The sequence below is a fragment of the Mustelus asterias genome, chromosome 1 (genome assembly GCF_964213995.1).
Source record: "Mustelus asterias chromosome 1, sMusAst1.hap1.1, whole genome shotgun sequence".
In the NCBI taxonomy this organism is placed as follows: domain Eukaryota; kingdom Metazoa; phylum Chordata; class Chondrichthyes; order Carcharhiniformes; family Triakidae; genus Mustelus; species Mustelus asterias.
The window spans coordinates 84,056,660-84,078,891 of NC_135801.1; the positions used below are offsets into that span (position 1 = coordinate 84,056,660).

At 41.8% G+C, this 22,232-nt stretch overlaps 1 protein-coding gene across 6 annotated transcripts in view; it reads left to right on the forward strand.

Moving 5' to 3' along the window:
- Positions 1-22,232, forward strand: part of LOC144494864 (septin-11) — a 91,362-nt gene that overhangs the window by 66,795 nt on the left and 2,335 nt on the right. For 2 of the 6 annotated variants that reach the window (XM_078214355.1, XM_078214382.1), the window contains exons 6-10: positions 416-512; positions 2,886-3,054; positions 4,560-4,692; positions 8,175-8,359; positions 19,525-19,549. In XM_078214355.1, coding sequence (XP_078070481.1) covers positions 416-512; positions 2,886-3,054; positions 4,560-4,692; positions 8,175-8,359; positions 19,525-19,540 — 600 coding nt within the window. In that variant the 3' untranslated portion in view covers positions 19,541-19,549. Of the gene's footprint in view, positions 1-415; positions 513-2,885; positions 3,055-4,559; positions 4,693-8,174; positions 8,360-19,524; positions 20,625-22,232 lie in introns of those variants that run through there. The other 4 variants (XM_078214345.1, XM_078214372.1, XM_078214363.1 and 1 more) reach the window with 2 other exon arrangements.

Here is a 22,232-nt window from a genome sequence, read left to right on the forward strand (position 1 = left end):
CTTCAACAGCACCTTCCAAACCTGAAACCTCCACCACCATCTAGAAGGACAAGGGCAACTGGTGCATGGGAACACCCCCTACTCTATCACGGTTCCTTAACTGCCTCTGAATATAAATCCTGGAACTCCCTTCCTAATAGTACTGTGGTTCAATAAAGGGAAGCTCAGCACTACCACCTTGAGGGATGGGCAATAATTGCTAGCTAAGCCAATTATCCACATCCCATGAAAGAATAGATAAAAATAAATTTCAAAATTAGGCATTGTAGTTTTGTCCTTTTTGGATTTTGTACTTGCAAAGCGAATCGTTGTCAAAAAAGTATTTGCATAGTAACGGAGTGTATTGGTCCCTTTTTGCCCTGTCGCAGATTGACGCAGGAAGAACTTATTTCTTTTTTTTCCCCTTTCTCTGCAGGGCCATCTTCCATTTGCTGTTGTTGGCAGCACTGAAGAAATAAAGATTGGCAATAAAATGGCGAAAGCTCGGCAGTATCCCTGGGGAATTGTACAGGGTATGATTGAGTAGGAAGATGCATCTTTTAAAAAATAAAATCTGGCTTCCCTGTGTTTCATGTGCTCAGTGACAGAAAGAGCAATTGCAAAATTGCCAAACATATTTCTTTGCGATAATTGATTGAATTAAAGTGCTCTCTATCAAACTTTTGAATTTTGTTAATCGATCAGCCATCATGCGCAGCAATGAACAGATGTAATTGATGCATTGTGCTTTTAGAATAGATTTGTTATTAAAGTAAACAATTGCAGGATATGGTGGAAGAGATTGGCTGCAGCCTATTGGAAGACCGCTGTACAGTGTTAGTTGGATCACAATCAGTTACCACATATTGCTGCTGAATGCAGGTGTTGACTTGGGCGTCTAATTACACCAGGGAAAGTAGTCACCAAGCTGTGGGTCAGGCTCCCCAAGAGTATCTTGTTGCATTTCACAGGAAAATTATTTTGGGGGGGGGGGGTAAAAAAACTCCTGGAAGCAAAGAGCTTTTTTCCATTCTAGGAAAGCTTTTATATCTGAAGATGTTAAATTTTTGATTTGTTTGTGTTTGAGCTTTTTGAATGATGTAAAATAGTATTTAAAGCCATTCTTCTTGGGGGGACAGTTAGCTTTGTTGGCTGGACTGGTAGTCAGTGAGGCAGTGTGACACCAACAGCAAGGGTTCAATTCCCACACCGGCTGAAGTTATTCATAAAAGCCCATCTTCCCAAGCTGGCCCTCGCCTGAGGTATGGTGGAATCGCCCCAGTCAGCTCTCCCCTTTGAGGGAGAGGGCAGCATATGGTCATCTGGGACTATGGCGACTTTACCCTTTATTCCTTTATTCTTCTTCACGTGCATCAGAACTTGTGATATTCCATGAGATGATCTGAAACCGAATATAATGCACCCTGCACACAACAGATATACTTACATTTAACACAAATTTCATATAAGCAGTACATCTCAAAGGCCTGTGAAATCGTATAGAATCCAGTATTTGCCTCTATCTTACGGGGTTCATACCAAATTGGATTCAAGCACTGAGCTAATGTTTTGGATCTGGATGACCCTTCATCAGAACTCTGACGAAGGGCCAGCCAGACTCAAAACATTAGCTCTACTCTCCAGAGATGCTGTCAGACCTGCTGAGATTTTCCAGCATTTTCTGTTCGTTTCAGATTCCAGCATCCACAGTAATTTGCTTCTATTTATTATAGCACTGAACTGAGAAACAGTGAACTAAATTATAGTGCTGAGATGCTTTGTGCTGAGTAATAAGTCTACAGAGTAGGAGGTGAATAACATCCAAATGATCAACTTTAGATTCGGGTGAGTTAAGCACAGTGGTACTGGTGAAACAATCCTGACCATCTTCCAGCATCAGAAACAAGCCTGAAAAAGAATGTGCAGGGATGCTAGCAAATAATTGTTGAATTCTTTTCAGAATAAAATGCAACAGTGAAACATTAGGATTTTAAAAATTTCCCTTGTAAAGCAACATAGGGAGAGAGCTGGTTTGTTTGGGCCTAATTATGGAAATCTTTTAAGTAATTTTATGTGGAAAAGATTGAAAGGATGCAGAGGCGATTTGCAGGGATGTTGCCTGGATTGAGTGGCATGCCTTATGAGGATAGGCTGAGGGAGCTCGGTCTTTTCTCCTTGGAGAGACGTAGGATGAGAGGAGACCTAATAGAGGTATATAAGATGTTGAGAGGCGTAGATCGGGTGGACTCTCAGAGGCTTTTTCCCAGGGTGGAAATGGCTGCTACGAGAGGACACAGGTTTAAGGTGCTGGGGGGTAGGTACAGGGGAAATGTTAGGGGGAAGTTTTTCACACAGAGGGTGGTGGGCGAGTGGAATCGGCTGCCGTCAGTGGTGGTGGAGGTAAACTCGATAGGGTCTTTTAAGAGACTCCTGGATGAGTACATGGGACTTAATAGGATGGAGGGTTATAGGTAGGCCTAGAAGGTAGGGATATGTTCGGCACAACTTGTGGGGCCGAAGGGCCTGTTTTGTGCTGTAGTTTTTCTATGTTTCTAATACTTTGTATAACGTATTACTTGTATACGTCAGTAGCTGCAGTACCTTGTGTAATTTGAGACTGGGTGTCATCAGTTGCACATACACAATCTTTAAACAAATGTGCAGCTTTGAAAAATGCTGCAATGCTCCCCACTCACCAGCTCCCTTTCCCAGAAACCAGGATAGCAACCAGTACAATGTACAAATATAATCTAAAAGTATCTTGCAGTCTGATTTGTGTAAATATTAAGGAACTTGAAATTATATGCTTTAAACTTTTGTTTCAAAGAATACAGTTGCTGACAAAAAATGACGACTTTTCCCCTCATTTCTTATTTTCCCATTTCAAAACATAAATTGCTTTATAGTGGAAAATGAAAACCACTGCGACTTTGTGAAGCTCCGTGAAATGCTGATTCGTGTAAATATGGAGGATCTGAGGGAGCAGACACACGCCCGTCATTATGAACTGTACAGACGCTGCAAACTGGAGGAAATGGGATTTAAAGACACAGACCCAGACAGCAAGCCATTCAGGTACAGAGCTAGTTTTAAAATTCGAGGTTTACTTCTTCAGTGAGGGTGATGTCATGTAGAATTGTAGCAAAGCGTTGATAGGTTTCCTTATTAAAATAAATATACATTATATAACGCCGATTCATCAAAATCCAGAGGGAAGTAGAAAAGATGTTTTTTAATGTTGTGGTTCTGTCCCTGGGTTTATTATGGTGAATTTTAAAAATGTGTTTCTGAATGTGAATAACTTGTTGGGTCTATCTGGTTATATACTGGTGCATTATTGAGCTTTATAGATAAGATATGGGCGGCACGGTGGTTAGCGTTGCTGCCTCACAGGGCTAGGGACCTGGGTTCGATTCTGGCATTGGGTGACTGTCTTTGTGGAGTTTGCACTTTTTCCCCGTGTCTGCGTGGGTTTCCTCCGGTTTCCTCCCACACTCCAAAGGTGTGCAGGTTAGGTAGATTGGCCATACTAAATTGCCCCTTACTGTCAGGGGATTAGTACAGTAAATATATGGGGATAGAGCCTGGGTTGGATTGTTGTCGGTGCAGGCTCGATGGGCCGAGTGACCTCTTTCTGTACTGTAGGGATTCTATAAAAGCCTCCAGCTGATCAGATGTAGATCAGAAAGGCCCCTCTGGATTCATTGAATTCAGGTAGGGACAGTACGGTGACTTCAGAATCCCTCTGCTAGAGAGGGGACAATTGATCCCTGATTCCTATTTGGTCATACTGCTCCCATTACTTGTGGGTGTGAATATTGGACAAATACAGGATTGCATTCAACAGTGGTGCCCCCTGCAGTCAAATGACATAATAAAACTTAGATTCTGGAACCTGTGAAATATTTTCAGACTGTCAGTGCCTTTAATACTCTATCCCAGCTTAAAGGTATGTTCTGAAGAGACGGATAAAAGATAGAAAAGAAAATACCTTTCAATTGTGTATTTTAATCCAATGGGATCAATTTTATGTCTGGGTGGAACCCAGTTCTGACAAAGGGTCATTCAGACTCAAAACGTTGGCTCTATTCACGCTCCACAGATGCTGTCAGACCCGCTGAGATTTTCCAGCACTTTCTGTTTTTTGTTCAGATTCCAGCATCCACAGTATTTTGCTTCTCTCTTGTATTTGGGTGGGATTGGTGCATGGGAAATGAGCAGGACATCCGGAAGTTGAGGCCCCACTGTATCTTGAAATTACCTCCATTCGATGGAGTATGATCCAGAACCAGCATTTTTGTGCTGTAGATATTTGCAATGTGCATTTGATCTTTTCAGTACCAATTCAAGTACGATACTTAAATGTATTTTTAAGATCGTGGTGTTTGACATTCAGTGACAAAGGTTGTTTTTATATTTTATGATGGATCAAAGCTATATCTTAACTAAATGGTATGGGGCAAAGCCAAGCAAAAATCTTGTAGTTTTTCCTGAAACAACATTTGTGCACATTTAAATTATGTTTACATAGGTTGAAAATAATATCAGTTGCATTTCTATATGTCTCTTTTCTACTTTAGCCTACAGGAGACCTATGAGGCAAAGAGAAATGAATTCTTGACCGAGCTTCAGAAAAAGGAGGAAGAAATGAGACAGATGTTCGTCATGAGGGTGAAAGAGAAGGAGGCTGAGCTGAAAGAAGCTGAGAAGGAGGTAGAACTTGTACTTGTACTTGGGGGGGGTGGGGAACGTGGATGGAGGGGGCAAAATATTGTCCTGGAAGGGAATAATTGTACAGGAGCACTGTTCTTGGATCATTTTAGAGGGGTTTGCTATTTGTCGCTGGGCTGAGGTATGTTGTTCTGGGGACAGCGATTGGCCTAAAGGTGGGCTGGAAATGTTGACTGGTCAGAGAATCAGAAGAATCCAAACCCAACCACTTATCCATCAGTGGTGCAAGGAAGAAAAGCCAGAGGTTTGAGGGGAGAGGAATGATGGTCCATTCACCAGCCAATAATGCCTGGTGAGGAGGGGGGTGCAGTGGGTTCGAGGTATAGGAAGATAAAGTGTAGGTCGATTTGGGGAGGCATCTGAATGGTGATTAATCTAATGTTGGGGAATAAGGGAAAGGCTGCTAATGGGCTGGAGCTTTGAAAAACTTGAAACACAACATTTAAAAAAAAATATTTAATGTGAGTGGAATCCCAGAGGTCTGTAGCTAGACTCGATAGGCTTTTTTATCATGAACTCTTAGACTACAGCAGTTGTATTGGATGACATTTAACATTGAAAACTCCTATCCCATTATAGACAAAATATTCTTTGTTAAAATTGATATTTCCATGGACCCCCAAAACCTACCTTGTCATCCAGTCCCGGGACTTTGGCTTTGGCATATTGAAGTATTTTCCTTCCGTCCACTGCAGCTCCTGTCGCTGCAGGAACTAGAGAGCTGCTGGCCAATCATTTCGCCGACAGCTCTCTAAGGTGATACTTCCTTGCCAGTGAGGGGCAGAGATCCCAACTGCAGCAACTTGATGCTCATTCGAGTGTGAAATGGTGGCGGGTCAATCGGAGTCGGCAGGGAACTCTTTGAATCGAAGCAAGATCCCACCACCCACGATATTCAGGCCCAAGTTGTGACCTATTCTACATTTTTGCAATGTATTGCCAAAGTCTGAAGGTGTTTCAGTAGAAGCTTAATATCCGGCTCCGCAATAAGGAACTGATTAACCAAGCTGCAAATGATTTATTAATATACTTTTAATATCAATTTTAAGTATGAATATGATTAAATGGATTATTAATTTCTTCTTTATTCATGTCATGTGGGGTCATGGCAAGGAAGCAATTATTGCCTAACCCTAATTTCCCTTAAGGAAACAATGGTTGTTACTCACAACAAATGGCTGTGGTGGAAGAATCAAGGTAAGAAGTCTCACAACACCAGGTTAAAGTCCAACAGGTTTATTTGGTAGCAAATACCTTTAACCTGGTGTTGTGAGACTTCTTACCGTGTTCACCCCAGTCCAACGCCGGCATCTCCACATCAGGAAGAATCAATCCAGACTAGTCTTTTGGATTCAAACCAGTTTATTGTAAGACACTTCCTCAATCCCACTAACCTACAAGAAGCTCTCCACCCAAAGTGTTCCAGCTGTTTCTATTTACAGGACAATCAATGTCACATGTTTAACCACCAATTCCCATAACAAGGTAATTGCCATACACTGTGATTAATAGTACACTGGCGATGGTGAGCTACTTTGTTGAACCAATGCACACCGTGTGGTGTAGGTACATCCACGATGCTGTTAGGGAGAGAATTCCAGGATTTTGACCCAACAGTGATGAAAGAACAATAATATATTTCAAATTCAAGATGGTGTATGACTTGGAGGGACATGTAGGTGGTGGTCTTGCCATACAGCTGCTGCCTTTGTCCTTCCAGGTGGCAAATGGTGCAGGTTTAGAAGATGTTAATACAAAAGTCTTGGTGAGTTTCTGCAGTGCAGCTTGTAGATGGTACACACTGCTGCCACTGTACATCGATTGTGGAGGGAGTGAATGATGAAGGTGGTGGATGGGGTAGCAAATCAAGTGGGCTGCTTTATCCTGGATGATATCAAGCTTCTTGTGTAATGCGGGAGCTGCACTGATCCAGGCAAGTGGAGAGTATTCTGTTACACTCCTGACTTGTGCCTTGTAGATGGTGGACAGGCTTCACCTTATCGCAGATTTCTCAGCGTCTGATCTGCTCTTCTAGCCACAGTAGTTATGGTCCACTGAAGTTTCTGGTCAGTCACTACTTGGTGCAAAGTACATGATTTGTGCTATTCCCCAAGTTTAATTGGGGTAATGAGGTTACTGCAAAGTTAATTCTTCTGTGAAGTATCCAATATCTCCTGTTAGAAATTGCTTGTGGAGAGGAGATGTTCTTCAAATGTGATGCCTCTTTCACCAACATCCGAGTACCACTTGCTGCCTGGCTTACACAGAAAGGGGTTGGAGTTTAAAAATAGGGAGTTTTTGTTGCAATTGTACAGCGTGTGGGTGAGCCTCACCTGGAATATTGCGTACAGTTTTGGTCCCCCTTACCTAAAAATGATATAGTAACGTTGGAGGCAGTTCAAAGGAGATCTACCAGGCTAATTCTTGGGAAGAGAAGGTTGTCCTATCAAGAGAGACTGAATAGCCTGGGCCTGTGTTTCTTGGAGTTTAGAAGAGTGAGAAATGACCTTATTCAAAAATATAAGATCCTGAGGGGGCTTGACAGGGTAGATGGCGAGATATTTTCACTAGTGGGAGAATCACGAACCAGGGGACATAGCTACAAGATAAAGGGCTGGTCATTTAAAACTGAGGTGCATAGTAATTTTTTCTCGCAGAGGGTGGTGAATCTCTGGAATTCTTTGCCCCAAAGGGTGGTGGAGGCTGGATCATTAGAAGTATTCGAAGTGGAGGTGGGTAGGTATTCGATAGATCGAAGAATAGAGGGTTAAAGGGGAAATGGCACCGAAAAGGAGTTGAGGTCATGATCGTGTTGAATGGCGGGGTAGGTTTGAAGGGCCTGATGACCTACTCTTGCTTCTACTTGTGTTGTATTCTTGTGTTTGCTTGGGTGAACTGGTGCCTAAGAGATCATGCTTTAACATGACATGCCTCTTTCAGGAGTGAAAAGGAGAAACCCATTTTTTAAAAAAGCAAATGTATAGTATAGCAAGGCCTTTTGCCTTGGAATGTGTGTAAATCTGGCAATGTTACATTTATTAACCTTTCAATGTTACCCTGAGCTCAAAGGGAGGGAATTTAAAAAACAACCACACCGTGTGGGATTGGAGTCGTGGATATGTAGCGGTGGGAGATTTCCTTTTACAATCCTTGTCATGAAAATTTGATATTTTTTCTGCTCCATTTTCCTTCTGGTGGTAGCCCACAATTTGCATATGAAACCAAAAGAGAAAACACTGGAAAATCTCAGCAGGTCTGGCAGCATCCGTAAGGAGAGAAAAGAGCTGACGTTTCAAGTCCAGATGACCTTTTGTCAAAGTTAAAAGACATAGAAAATGGGATATTTTTATACTGCAAGGGGCGGGAATGAAAGCTGAGTCATAGCCATAGAAACCAGGGGAAAAGACTGCTAAATAACTGTCCACAGGCCTGTGTCTGAAGTGCATGATATGTTGTGTTCACAGCTTCATGAGAAGTTTGATCACCTGAAGAAGACTCACCAAGATGAGAAGAAGAAACTTGAAGATAAGAAGAAGGACCTGGAGGATGAAATGAATGCATTCAACAAGAGGAAAGCGGCAACTCAGCTGCTTCAATCGCAGGCTCAACAAGCTTCCCAAACAACCAAGAAGGACAAGGATAAGAAGAAGTACGTCAGTATTCAATGTATTTAAAATGCTGCTTTACTTTCATATATTTATATCTTTCTACAGAAATCTCCTGATCTGATTTTAATCTTCAAGAGGAAAGGGAGCAAAGCAAAACCTCAGGTGTCAAATGGCTAGAAATAGTAATGTTTATTCATTAGATATGTGTTAAAACTGGCTACCAGGTAGGTCTCATAAATACACCATTTAAGAAATGCTCTTGTGTTGGTTCGCTATGCCTTGTATGGTGAGGGGCAGGCCGGAATACTCTATGGATTGTTTCTACTTTATTCTTGTATAACAGCTTCAATAGTCTGTTTTCTAAATGCTGAAATTAGAGCATCTTAATGTGACAAGAGTTAGAAAGTGAGTGAACTCACAGGAGAGATTGAACTTTGCATCTAAGAGGTTTGGTGTATTTTATTAACTGAGAATTAAGTTTGAGCCGTTTGTAAAATTTAGTATTGAATTTATTTGTATGACCCCACGTGAAAAATGTGAGAGGTTTTGGGGTGTTTGTTGTGTAGTATTCCATGGTTTCTTGGGTTAGTCCCTTGGTCTTTGTTCAGGGCTGATGGGCATTTTCAGAAGAGGATTGTATTTTTTTGGTGTTATCATGACTACTAGTTATCAAATTCTTTCTGCAATTTGGCAATAATAGATTATGGGAAAATTACTTAAATACTTTTTGGGTCAAACATGAGGTGAAACTGACTAGGTGCAAAGAGTTGTGCAAGTGTTCGAGTTCCTACATACTAGGGTAGATATTGATTTTGCGCGATAGTGTAAATCAGATGATAGCAAGTCAGCAACTTGTCACGCATCTTCATCATTTTTTAATTGATTTAATGGGCTGAAATTGCAGTCATCCATTTTACATTATTGCACAAAGTAAAGGTCTACCCAACTGTAATAATAGACACATTTTGCTGTTATGTAAATACAAAGGTCACAGCTGGATTACTTGAAGTCAAAAACCAGTTTAATAAATGGTGGTCATGAAGTGGGAAACCCTGCAATCACTGAGGTGGTTTTTGCTCCAAATGTATACCAAATATACTTGGTATATTTCTACAATAGTTTTCTGTTGAAGAACAGATCCACTCTGAACTTGGTTTTTTTTTTCTTACGCATCTCTAAATAGACCATCTGCTCACATGAATACAGTTGCTAGTTGAATGATCTTGGCTGCAGTTTTAACTGACCTGGTCTAGCCACCAGGTGTTGCCTGTTGACAGCCAGGTAAAACTTGAAATAGGATATGCTATTTTCACATCTTTCACATAAATACACATCTTTCACGTGTGTAAAATCTTTCCTCTGCTTGGTGCTGCTCCAAAGTGATGTGGCTAACATTTCAAATTCAAATGGGGAATCGGAATGCTATTAGAATTAAATTGTGAACTTATTTTGTGCTCAAACCTGTGCCATACCACCGGCCAAGTTTCCACAATGTTATTACATTCTTCATTAGAAACTTACAAAAAGCTCCTAGATGGATTACTGAATGCAGTTCCTAAGCATGGCATTGCGCCTTACAGAGCCAAGAAGATTTGTCATTCAATCCTTTAATGCTCTTATCTGCTTAAGAGGTTAGCAGGTCTCAGCCAGGAAAGTACTGACAGGCTTTGTAGATGTCAAGTAAGGACTAAACTGACTTGGCATTCCATTATTGAATGGCCTGTTCATGCATGAGGCCAAGGCTCTCACATGAGAAATAACCACTTGAATGGGATAAGTTTTATTTTTATTTGTTCATGGGATGTGGATGTCACTGGCAAGACCAGCATTTATTGGCCATCCCTAATTGCCCTCCAGAAGGTGGTTGTGAGCCACTTTCTTGAACCACTACCAGTTCTTGTGGTGTAGGTACACACATTGTGCTATCAGGAAGGGAGTTTCAGATTTTTGACCCAACAACAAAGGAAGGCACAGACATTGAACAAATATTGTGCTTCTTTCTTAACAGTAGAAGACACAAGTTGCATACCTGAGATAGAGGGTTATCGTGGGGCTGATAAGAGTAAGGATATTAAGGTAATTAATATCAGCAGTGAAAAAGAATTGGAGAAACTCAAGAGACTAAAATCGGACAGATCCCTGGGACCTGATGGCCTACACCCTTCGGTTCTAAAAGAGGTAGCTGCAGAGATGATGACTGTGCTCGTCATGATTTTCTATATTCTTTAAATTTGGAAATGGTCCCATAAGATTGGAAGTTGGCAAATGTTACACCACTTTCAAGAAAGGAGGGAGAGAGAAAGAAATGCTCTACAGTCCAGTTAGCCTGACATCAGATGCTGAGAAAATGCTGGAATCCATTATTCAGTGAGTCTTAACAATGCACTTCGAAAAATATAGTATGATCAGAACAAGTCAGCCTGATTGTATAAAAGGGAAATCCTGTTTGACAAATTATTTGATAAAGGGTGTAACTGGTAGGGTAGATAAAGGAAAACCAGTAGATGTAGTACATCTGGGTCTCCCAAAAGACATTTGCTAAGTGCCACAGGAAAGGTTAATAGACAAGATAAAGGCACATGGAGTCAGGGGGTGCTATATTAGTATGGATAGAGAATTAGTTGATGGAAAGAAGCACAGAGTGGGCATATATGAAGCATTTTGAATTTGGCAGGCTGTGCCTAGTGGAACGAAGCAATGATTAGTACGGGGGACCTCAACTATTTACAATTGATATTAATAACGTAGATGAAGAGAGAGTAATGTATATAATATAAAGGTAGGTATAAAGGTAAGCTGTGGTGGGGGGGGAGGACACAGAGGCTGCAAAGAGATAGAGACAGCTCAATTGAGTAGGCAACAAAATGGCAGATCAAGTATAATGTGGGTAAGTGTGAGGTTCTTCACTTTGCAGATAAAAATAATGGTTTTTTTTCCAAAGAGACCGGGATGTGCTCAAGGAGTGCAGAAAGTTAGCATGCAGGTCTAGCAAGCAATGAGGAAGGCAAATGGCATGTCCTTTATTACAAAGGAATTCGGAGTACAGGAATAAAGATGTTGTGGTACAGTTACAGTAAGAAGTTTAACAACACCAGGTTAAAGTCCAACAGGTTTATTTGGTAGCAAAAGCCACACAAGCTTTCGGAGCTCTAAGCCCCTTCTTCAGGTGAGTGGGAATTCTGTTCACAAACAGAGCATATAAAGACACAGACTCAATTTACATGAATAATGGTTGGAATGCGAATACTTACAACTAATCAAGTCTTTAAGAAACAAAACAATGGGAGTGGAGAGAGCATCAAGACAGGCTAAAAAGATGTGTATTGTCTCCAGACAAGACAGCCAGTGAAACTCTGCAGGTCCACGCAACTGTGGGAGTTACAAATAGTGTGACATGAACCCAATATCCCGGTTGAGGCCGTCCTCGTGTGTGCGGAACTTGGCTATCAGTTTCTGCTCAGCGACTCTGCGCTGTCGTGTGTCGCGAAGGCCGCCTTGGAGAACGCTTACCCGAATATCAGAGGCCGAATGCCCGTGACCGCTGAAGTGCTCCCCAACAGGAAGAGAACAGTCTTGCCTGGTGATTGTCGAGCGGTGTTCATTCATCCGTTGTCGCAGCGTCTGCATAGTTTCCCCAATGTACCATGCCTCGGGACATCCTTTCTTGCAGCGTATCAGGTAGACAACGTTGGCCGAATTGCAAGAGTATGTACCGTGTACCTGGTGGATGGTGTTCTCACGTGAGATGATGGCATCTGTGTCGATGATCCGGCACGTCTTGCAGAGGTTGCTGTGGCAGGGTTGTGTGGTGTCATGGTCACTGTTCTCCTGAAGGCTGGGTAGTTTGCTGTGGACAATGGTCTGTTTGAGGTTGTGCGGTTGTTTGAAGGCAAGAAGTGGGGGTGTGGGGATGGCCTTGGCGAGATGTTCGTCTTCATCAATGACATGTTGAAGGCTCCGGAGGAGATGTCGTAGCTTCTCCGCTCCGGGGAAGTACTGGACAACGAAGGGTACTCTGTCCACTGTGTCCCGTGTTTGTCTTCTGAGGAGGTCGGTGCGGTTTTTCGCTGTGGCGCGTTGGAACTGTTGATCAATGAGTCGAGCGCCATATCCTGTTCTTATGAGGGCATCTTTCAGCGTCTGGAGGTGTCTGTTGCGATCCTCCTCATCCAAGCAGATCCTGTGTATACGGAGGGCTTGTCCGTAGGGGATGGCTTCTTTAACGTGTTTAGGGTGGAAGCTGGAGAAGTGGAGCATCATGAGGTTATCCGTGGGCTTGCGGTACAGTGAGGTGCTGAGGTGACCGTCCTTAATGGAGATGCGTGTGTCCAAGAAAGCAACCGATTCCTGAGAGTGGTCTATGGTGAGCCTGATGGTGGGATGGAACTTGTTGATGTCATCATAGAGTTGTTTCAGTGATTGTTCACCATGAGTCCAAAGGAAGAAAATGTCATCGATGTATCTAGTGTATAGCATCGGTTGAAGGTCCCGTGCGGTGAAGAAGTCTTGTTCGAACCTGTGCATGAAGATGTTGGCATATTGAGGTGCGAATTTGGTCCCCATGGCTGTTCCCTGTGTCTGGATGAAGAACTGGTTGTTGAAGGTGAAGATATTGTGGTCCAGGATGAAGCGGATGAGATGTAAAATTGCATCTGGAAACTGGCAGTTGTTAGCGCTGAGCACTGAGGCCGTTGCAGCAATGCCATCGTCATGGGGGATGCTGGTGTAGAGTGCCGAGACATCCATTGTGACGAGGAGCGCTCCTGGTTCAACTGCTCCATGTGTGCCGAGTTTCTGTAGGAAGTCCGTCGTGTCGCGACAAAAGCTGGGGGTTCTTTGTACAATGGGTTTCAGGATGCCCTCGACATAGCCGGAGAGGTTCTCGCGCAGGGTCCCATTGCCCGATACGATGGGACGGCCGGGTGTGTTTGCCTTGTGTATCTTCGGGAGGCAGTTGTACAGTTGTACAGGGCTTTGGTGAAACTGCGTCTGGAATAATGGGGGCGATTCTCCAGCCCCGTGTGTCCAGGCGCAAATCACCTTATGGCCAGAGAATCTCGTGATTTGTGTATTTTCATCTATTCACCAACCCACTGGTGCAACATGAAGCTGGCGGTCTGTAGGGTTGTTTGGAAATTGGGGCGTCCTTGGGAACAAGCTGTGCCGGTATCTTTAGGTCCCGCACATCGCTTTCCTGGCTGGAATCACCCCGAGCTCCGAAAAATGTCTAGGTGTACGTGGGTTGCGATTTAGATCGTGCTGATCCATCCAGCAGGAATCATACCATCTTTCCTGCAAGGGACAGCACTTCTAGGAGAATTGTGCCCAATGGGTGCAGCTTTGGTATCCATATTTAAGGAAAGATATACTCACATTGGAAGTGGTACAGGAAAGGTTCACGAGATTGGTCCCTGGAGTGAGGGATTTGACCCATGATGAAGTTGAGTAAATTGGGCCCATATTCTTTGGAGTTTAGAAGAATGAGAGGCAATTTCATTGTGAAACACATGATTCTGAAGGATCTTGATAGGGTTGACACCAAGAGAGTGTTCCGGCTGCTCAAGGAGTCTAAAACATGGGAGCACAGTCTCAGGATACGGGGGCTGATTATTTAGGACTGAGATGAAGAGAAAATACTTCACTCCAAGGATTGTGAATCTTTGGAATTCTTTACCCCAAAGGGTTGTGGATGCTCCATTGTTGACTATTTTTAAGACTGGGATGGACAGATTTTTGGTGTCTCGGGGAATCGAGGGATTTGGGGAATGGGTGGAAAAGTGGAGTTGAAATCCAAGATCAGAAATGAATGGTGGAGCAGGCTCAATGGGCTGCCTAGTCTATTCCTGCTATTCTTGCGTTTTTGTGTAATCATAAGCAAAACAAAATCTCATCAGAAATATTACTGTATTAGTAACACTAAAAGTATTACTGAGATATGTTTGAGGTGGTATGTTTTGTCAAGGCAGGTTTTCATCTTATCGGCTATAATTATTAAATTGAAGAAGGCAATGTTTCTTACTTGCTGATATCTGTATTAATGTCAAATTATTTTTGAAGTTCAGTTACTACTGCAATCAAGCATGTGGCCTACAAACTCCTAAAATGTTTATTTCATAGGGCTGGGAAGATCAGGGGAAAGTTTTGAATTATTTCCATGTTTCCTGCATATGGCTTATGAATGTTGATAACCAATGACAATACTTAATAAATTATAATTTGTGTACTTTCCAATCGCAGGAATAGATATCTAATAGATTTGGCAATTTAATGTATTCCTTTCACATGGAGTTTACAGTAGGGAAAAGTCTGAGGAAAAATCCCGTTTCCTATCACTAGTATAGTTGGGGCAATGTCAGATGAAGAGTTGTGGGGTGCAGCTATCTACAGGTGATTCTCCAGCTACCCACTTTTTACAGGTGCTTCGACTTACCACAATATTGTTCCATGGTGTGTGGACTTAGCATTGTTTGTGTTGCTTTTGCATGTCTATATCATTAACATAACTTTTCAATCACTAATGCTATCATTGTATTGCCTACACTGTGCATTGATTAAGCAAACTTATCAAGTATGATCTGTTGCACGGTTCCATATGTGTTTGTTTTCTAACAAGTGCATTTGAGCTGTTTTATAATGCCTGTATGGAGCTTCTAGCATTTATTAGTTCACGTTGTGCCATGTCAGGGATAGAATCAGTGTTTCACTACTGGTTAGAATCTGCAGGACCGTAAACTAATACAAGATGAATAACTTGGGAACATGTGTAAATATAGGGGGAAAATCATTAGTCCAACTGGCTAGCCCAGAGTTGAAAGGAGAATGCATTGTTCACTATCCGATCCTTCAATTATTTTTGCTGTCAGTCCTACTTCCTCTTAAAATCACTTAGTCTCAATCTAAATGATCTTACTGTATCTTTTTTCAATGTTATGATATTCTTCCTACACTAAGGCAACCAGAACTGCGCCCACTGCTCCAGATTGACCACGATGTTATATAGACTCATTGTCACATCCTGTGATTTGTGTTCTGTTTCATGCGTTATACAACCCAAGATCCTATTTACTGCTGCTGCACACTTCGGTGATCTGTCGACAATGCTCCCAAATCTTGTTCCTGTGCTGCATCTTGTAGACTACTACCAATTAGTTTATTCTCTGATCTGCTGCTTTAGTAATCACTTTGCTCTGCCCAATATTGAATTTCATTTCATATTTCTCAGCCCAATGATTTAGATCCCTTTGTTCCTGATCAGATGGCTCTTGGTTGTTTGACTCCTGGTTAGAATCTGCAGGACCATAAACTAATACAAGATGACCCCCCCCCCCCAACCCCCCCGTTTAATTGTCCACCACTATTCATGGCTGGATGTGGCAGGACGGCAGAGCTTAGATCTGATCTATTAGTTGTAGGATCGATTAGCTCTGTCTGTCACTTGCTGCTTATCTTCACTCCTCAGACAAAATAAGTAATTCACAGGCAATTCAAAGTCCCTAATGTTAAAATACTTCCACAGGATTTCCATAGGATTGGGATTAAATTGTAAGGTATCCATTCCAATTTCATTTTTTATATTGATACTTATTCCCAAGATGTTTCTTATTGCCATGACTGACATCTCTTGAGAGAGATTCCGAAAGCACCTCTGGGTTTTTTAATTCACCTTGAAATGAGGCTGGAAATGCAGTTTTCTGACTAAATCTCATACCAGTCCATGATTTGATCTGGGACAGAAGTAGAAGCACGATAGCTGACCTCCGCATTCCCTGCCTGGAGAGGGGCATGTGTGCCATTCTTGATTGCTGAATCCTATTTGAAAGTCCATGTTCGGACGTCTGTCCAGGACACAAACTGGCTTGGCTGTGAAGACCGATCCAGTCATTAACCTACATACTCTGTGCTTTTTGAGGCAGTGAAACCCGCATTACCAGCTACTGTGTTTAAAAAAAAATTCTCCAATCTGAGCACGCACCACACACGCATCAGTTGTGAAGACGAACAATACATTTTGTTATAGAATACTGAGGTTCTGTTGACTTTCTCCTTTACAATCCGAGGGGCTGAAATCAGTACTGGGACATGTGGACTGGGAACTTCTGCCACTGAGTCAGCCAAAGTAATCTTGCCCAATGGGCACCATCTCACATGCTCAACAGAAAAAAAGGGATGTGGGTGGATCAGAATATGATTGCAAATCTATCAGTATCCATAGCTGAGGCGAGGGGAGAATATAGCTCCGGTGGCCCGTCTAAAAGGGGGCTGAAAAAGGGTCTTCACAATATTTCCAACACCTTCAAGTTTGCAGGACATGCTCTCTTGCTGATCTGGATGCCATGTGTGGTAGAATAAAGAACAAAGAAAATTACAGCACAGGAACAGGCCCTTCGGCCCTCCAAGCCTGCACCAACCATGCTGCCCGACTTAACTAAAACCTCCTACCCTACTGGGGACCATATCCCTCTATTCCCATCCTATTCATGTATTGTCAAGACGCCCCTTAAAAGTCACTATCATATCTGCTTCCACTACCTCCCCCGGCAACGAGTTCCAGGCACCCACCACTCTCTGTTTAAAAAAAATCTGCCTCGTACATCTCCTTTAAACCTTGCCCCTCACACCTTAAACCTGTGCCCCCTAGTAATTGCCTCTTCCACCCTGGGACTGTCCACTCTGCCCATGCCTCTCATACTCTTGTAGACTTCTATCAGGTCGCCCCTCAACTTCCGTCGTTCCCGTGAGAACAAACCACATTTCTCTAACCTCTCCTCATAGCTCATGCCCTCCATACCAGGCAACATCCTGGTAAATCTTTTCTGTACCATCTCCAAAGCCTCCACCTTCTTCTGGTAGTATGGCGACCAGAATTGAACACTATATTCCAAGTGCGGCCTAACTAAGGTTCTATAAAGCTGCAACGTGATTTGCCAATTATTAAACTCAATGCCCTGGCCGATGAAGGCAAGCATGCCGTAAGCCTTCTTGACTGCCTTCTCCACCTGCATTGCCACTTTGTGACCTGTGTACCTGTACACCCAGATCTCTTTGCCTATCAATGCTCTTAAGGGTTCTGCCATTTACTGGATATTTCCTATCTGTATTAGACCTTCCAAAATGCATTACCTCACATTTGTCCGGATTAAACTCCACCTGCCATCTCTCCGCCCAAGTCTCCAACTGATCTATATCCTGCTCTATCCATTGATGGTCCTCATCGCTATCCGCAATCCACCAATCATCCGCAAACTTACTAATCAATCCAGTTATGTTTTCCTCCAAATCATTTATTTATATATATATATAAATTTTTAAAATGTATATATTTACAAACAGCAAAGGTCCCAGCACTGATCCCTGAGGAACGCCACTTGTCACAGCCCTCCATTCAGAAACGCACCCTTCCACTGCTACCCTCTGTCTTCTTTGACCGAGCCAGTTGTGTATCCACCTTGCCAGCTCACCTCTGATCCCATGCGACTTCACCTTCTGCACCAGTCTGCCATGCGGAACCTTGTCAAAGGCCTTATTGAAGTCCATGTAGACAACATCCACTGCCCTACCCTCATCAATCATCTTCGTCACTTCCTCGACAAACTCGATCAAATTAGTGAGACACGATCTCCCCTCCACAAAACCATGTTGCCTCTCACTAATACGTCCACTTATTTCCAAGTGGGAATAAATCCTGTCTCGAAGAATCCACTCCAATAATTTCCCTACCACTGATGTAAGGCTCACCGGCCTGTAATTACCTGGATTATTCTTGCTACCCTTCTTAAACAAAGGAATAACATTGGCTATTCGCCAATCCTCTGGGACTTCCCCTGTAGCCAGTGAGGATACAAAGATTTCTCTCAAAGCCCCAGCAATTTCCTCCTTTGCCCCTCTCAGTATTCTGAGGTATATCCCATCAGACCCTGGGGACTTGTCTCCCTTAATGTTTCTCAAGAACACCAATACCTCCTTTTTGATCTCAACATGACTCAAACTATCTACACACCATTTCCCAGACTCATCATCCATCAAGTCCTCCTCTTTGGTGAATACTGACGCAAAGTACTCATTTAATACCTCGCCCATTGGTTGAAGGTTCATCTGTAAATGTGGATCCTGGAAACTGAGAGCCTGGTTCATCTCCCAAGCATTTCGCAACACCCATCTCTGACTTAAGAACATATGAAAAGGAATAAGCCATTTAGTTCCTCAAGCTATTCAATTAAATTGTAGCTGAACTGTATTCTGGTGCACTTCCAACTTAAATGATGTGGACACACTAAAATGCATATGGAAATTTCGGGCCAAAGTTTCCGTTTTTATTTTGCTTCCTAAGTAACATTTACCTTTGCAACCTTGCTCTTCTTTTAAGATATTGAGGGATTTTTATACTGAGTATTAAAAACTCACCAGTTAAACTGCACAGCATGTGTTATGCCCAAATCTATCACTAGACAGGATTCTCTTGATACCTAATGCAAGCTGTGTAACCATTCAAATCTTAATTGGGCAACTCAGCAGAACAGTGACCCAACAACTAACTGTACACCACCACAGAATGCAGAACTTGCTTTCCATTGATAGTGTGTACTCTTTAGGGACAGAAGTTGCCAGGAACGTGTGGGAATAGTTGGAAATGAAAGCATCGGACCTTGTGTTTCCGCTGTTTGGTTAAGTTGTGGAACAATGTTCTGCCACATAAACGATTGGGACAATGGCAGTGGAGAGACTGTGACTTATTCTCCAAGGAAGTGGTTTAAATGTGGAAAAACTTCATCACATAAAGGAATCACTTTTAAAATGTTGTGGCCTGTGAAACACCAGCTTGAAGCTACATGAACACAATTGTATATTAAGTTGAATTTCCAAACCTCAGTGCTATTTTAATTGGCCTAAGTGATCACTTTGGGGAGGGTAATATGAGTGGGGCAGTGTATTTGATGACTCCATTCTTCACTGAATTTAGGTTGGGTGTGTAATTTATCTCCCAATTGCCTGTGCTTTGCGGTCGTCTTTTTTTTTTTGAAACTCCTATGATTTGCTATAATGCATGAGTTACTTATTTGCAGTTGTAATTAAATGCAGCTTTTTATAAAAAATGGTTTGTTTTTAATCATTGCTTATGGAACTGTATTGGAATGTAACAAATTAGTTTATTTATGAGGTATCATTTCTAATTGTGTGTTTTATTTTTTTCCCCCTTTTTTAATTGCAGTGCAAGCTTCACATAAGCAACCCTGGCAAGTTCAAGGATGTCACCCTATCCATCTGCTTAGCTGTAACGTGTCTGGCATCAGAATGTCCATCCATCTTTAAAAAAAATTCAGAAAACATTAACAATTATCTTTCATATAGGAAAATCCTTTCAAGAGCATTCCATGAAATGGAGAAGGGGCACGGCTTAAAATGAAAACAAGCTGGTATCTGGGTGGGCAGTGAGAAGGGGTGTGTAGTCTTAGTGCTTTGGAAACAGAAGCTAACATAATAGGACAGTTCTCATGAACAGGGAAGTGGTCAGCTTTGTGGGTGGGGTGAAGCGATGCACATCAGGATATCATAGCTACCTCCCCAACCTCTCTTCCATTCAGAAGTGTTACAGGAACTAAACCTGAAAGAGATTATTTTTAGTTTACTGGTTACTATGTACTTTTTTGCTTTGCCTATTGCTGCCATAAGAAGCAGCCTATTTAGGATACAAAAAAGTCCGCACCTATTCATCTAAAATGAAACTGATATTTCCAAGTTCCTTGAGACATGTTTCAGTTTTTAATAAGGTATTTAAAGTTATATCTGTCTCTGCTGTTAAAGTGTGCTGACTCCACAGGTTAAAGTTGTTCCTTTTAACACTTTGATGCCATTGAAGGGTGATAGATTCTCCTGTTGATGCCTTTCCAAAGAGAAGTTGGCGATTGTTCCTCTGTGGCTGCTTTGGATTAGTCTCTGCTCTCTCTCGTCTTGGCAGTGCCTCTTCCTTACTTTAAACAAGGACTGATATTACTACAGCAGAGTCGCACAGCTTCAAACCTTTCAATGGCAGGCTCCAGTTTTGCTTACCAACCAAACATGGCTCGGGAAAGGGAGATGTTAACACCCACCTTGGCATGTGCACGAGCAGTCTTAACACCAATCTACATTTTAACCTTCAGCATTTGTATTTCAATCACCAGTGCAGTTAACTGCATGTCTGTTACTAGAAAACTTTGCACATTAAAACTTGTAAAAGTTCAACACTTTACAAATTGGATCTATCCTCTTGAATGATGTTTGTCATCTTTTAGTGCATAGGAATTATAAGTCAGAAAAAACAACTTTATTAAAAAGAAGATATTTTTACTGGGGAGGGGGATGGTTGGCATTGTGACAGATATTTAGTAATCTTGAAATTAATGTTTCACCTTGGGTTTGAATTTTCATCTGAGAATGTACTCCTCTGAGTATATATTTCTTCCTCTAAATCTTAATTTCAATGCTGACAAGCTTTACAATGTTAATACATCATTGAATATCAACTGTACTGTGTTTGGTTAACTCGGTAGCTCCAGTTCATATTCAATAATGACTTATCTTTCAGCTTGTCTCAATTGGGTAGGACCACCTTCACTGCAGTTTCTAGCCATATATTGCATGAGATTATGGGGACATGGAGAGAGGAAAAATATCCGAGTCTGTTGCTCCTCTAAATGACAGCCTGGGACATCATTCTCAAGTTGAACTAACACACATCACCCTTTTCTGACCTTGCCCAATAAACTATAGCAATAACTCCTGTTTTAATTGGTAGGAAGGGGTGGTGATGGGCAATGAAGGAGCAATGAGATTCAAAATGTACCAATTTTTCTATTGCTGACTTAATGGTAAGCAAAATTTTAACATTAGTCCTTAATTCGTAACCTTGAGGATGTGTTAATCAAAAGAAAATGCTTTTAACTGCACATCTTTCCTGGGCCATGTTTAGCTGACTACCCTAGCAGCAGTTTTATTTTGTTTTGTATGTTTTCTACCTTGTTTTCACAGTAATCCTTGGCTCTGCACGGAATAACTAATATCCCACAAATCTAGTTGGATTGTTCTTTCACCTATGCATGTAAGTATGGCAGTTGGAACTTTTGTATTCTTGGCCATGAATATATAGCCCAAAAGATTGGTTGCCTGTGCTCTGGCCTCTGAACTGACCAATTTTGATGAGTGAAGGGTTCAGAACACCAGCAGAAAAATGTCTCAGCCAGTCTACTGTCTGATTTCACCACTATGAAGTGTTCTACCAGCTGCCACTTACACACTTGTCTCTTACTTTGCTTTCTGCTCTGCCAAATAAATTGCTCACCAAGATGTCACCTTTATTTTTGCATTGACTGTGCTCCACTTTGATGCAGTAAACACTTGGGAAATTTTTAAAGTTCAGCTTGATGTCTATGCATTTTTGTATGAATTGCAGCCTCTTAATCACCTTGTTGCTAAACATGTTTGTTGTCTTTTCTCCAAGATGCACCATTACATACATATGTGTGCCGTGACCAGTTATTTCTATATTGCTTGTATGACGTCCTTGCTCTAAGATGTGAACAACATATACTATGTAACAATGTATTTATATGCCTTTTTATGCTTCCTATTTGTGATTTTATATTGGGGTTTGGGTGGGAGGGGGGCGAATTAGTAAATCCTTGAATATGTTTCTAACAAATTTGTATAAGGCATGATTAGAATTATGTGCATTTAGCTAATTGTTTATTTGCTGTTAGGTTTCATAAGGTGGTCATGAAGTAATAATGGTTAATTTTTTGATAGTATTATAAAATACTTAGCTATTGGTTATATACACACCTCCTTGAGTATTCTAGAGCACATATAAATATAATGGTGCTAGCATGGTTATTCAAATGGCTGTTTTGTATAACCTGTCTGTGTGGTGTGTGGTAAATT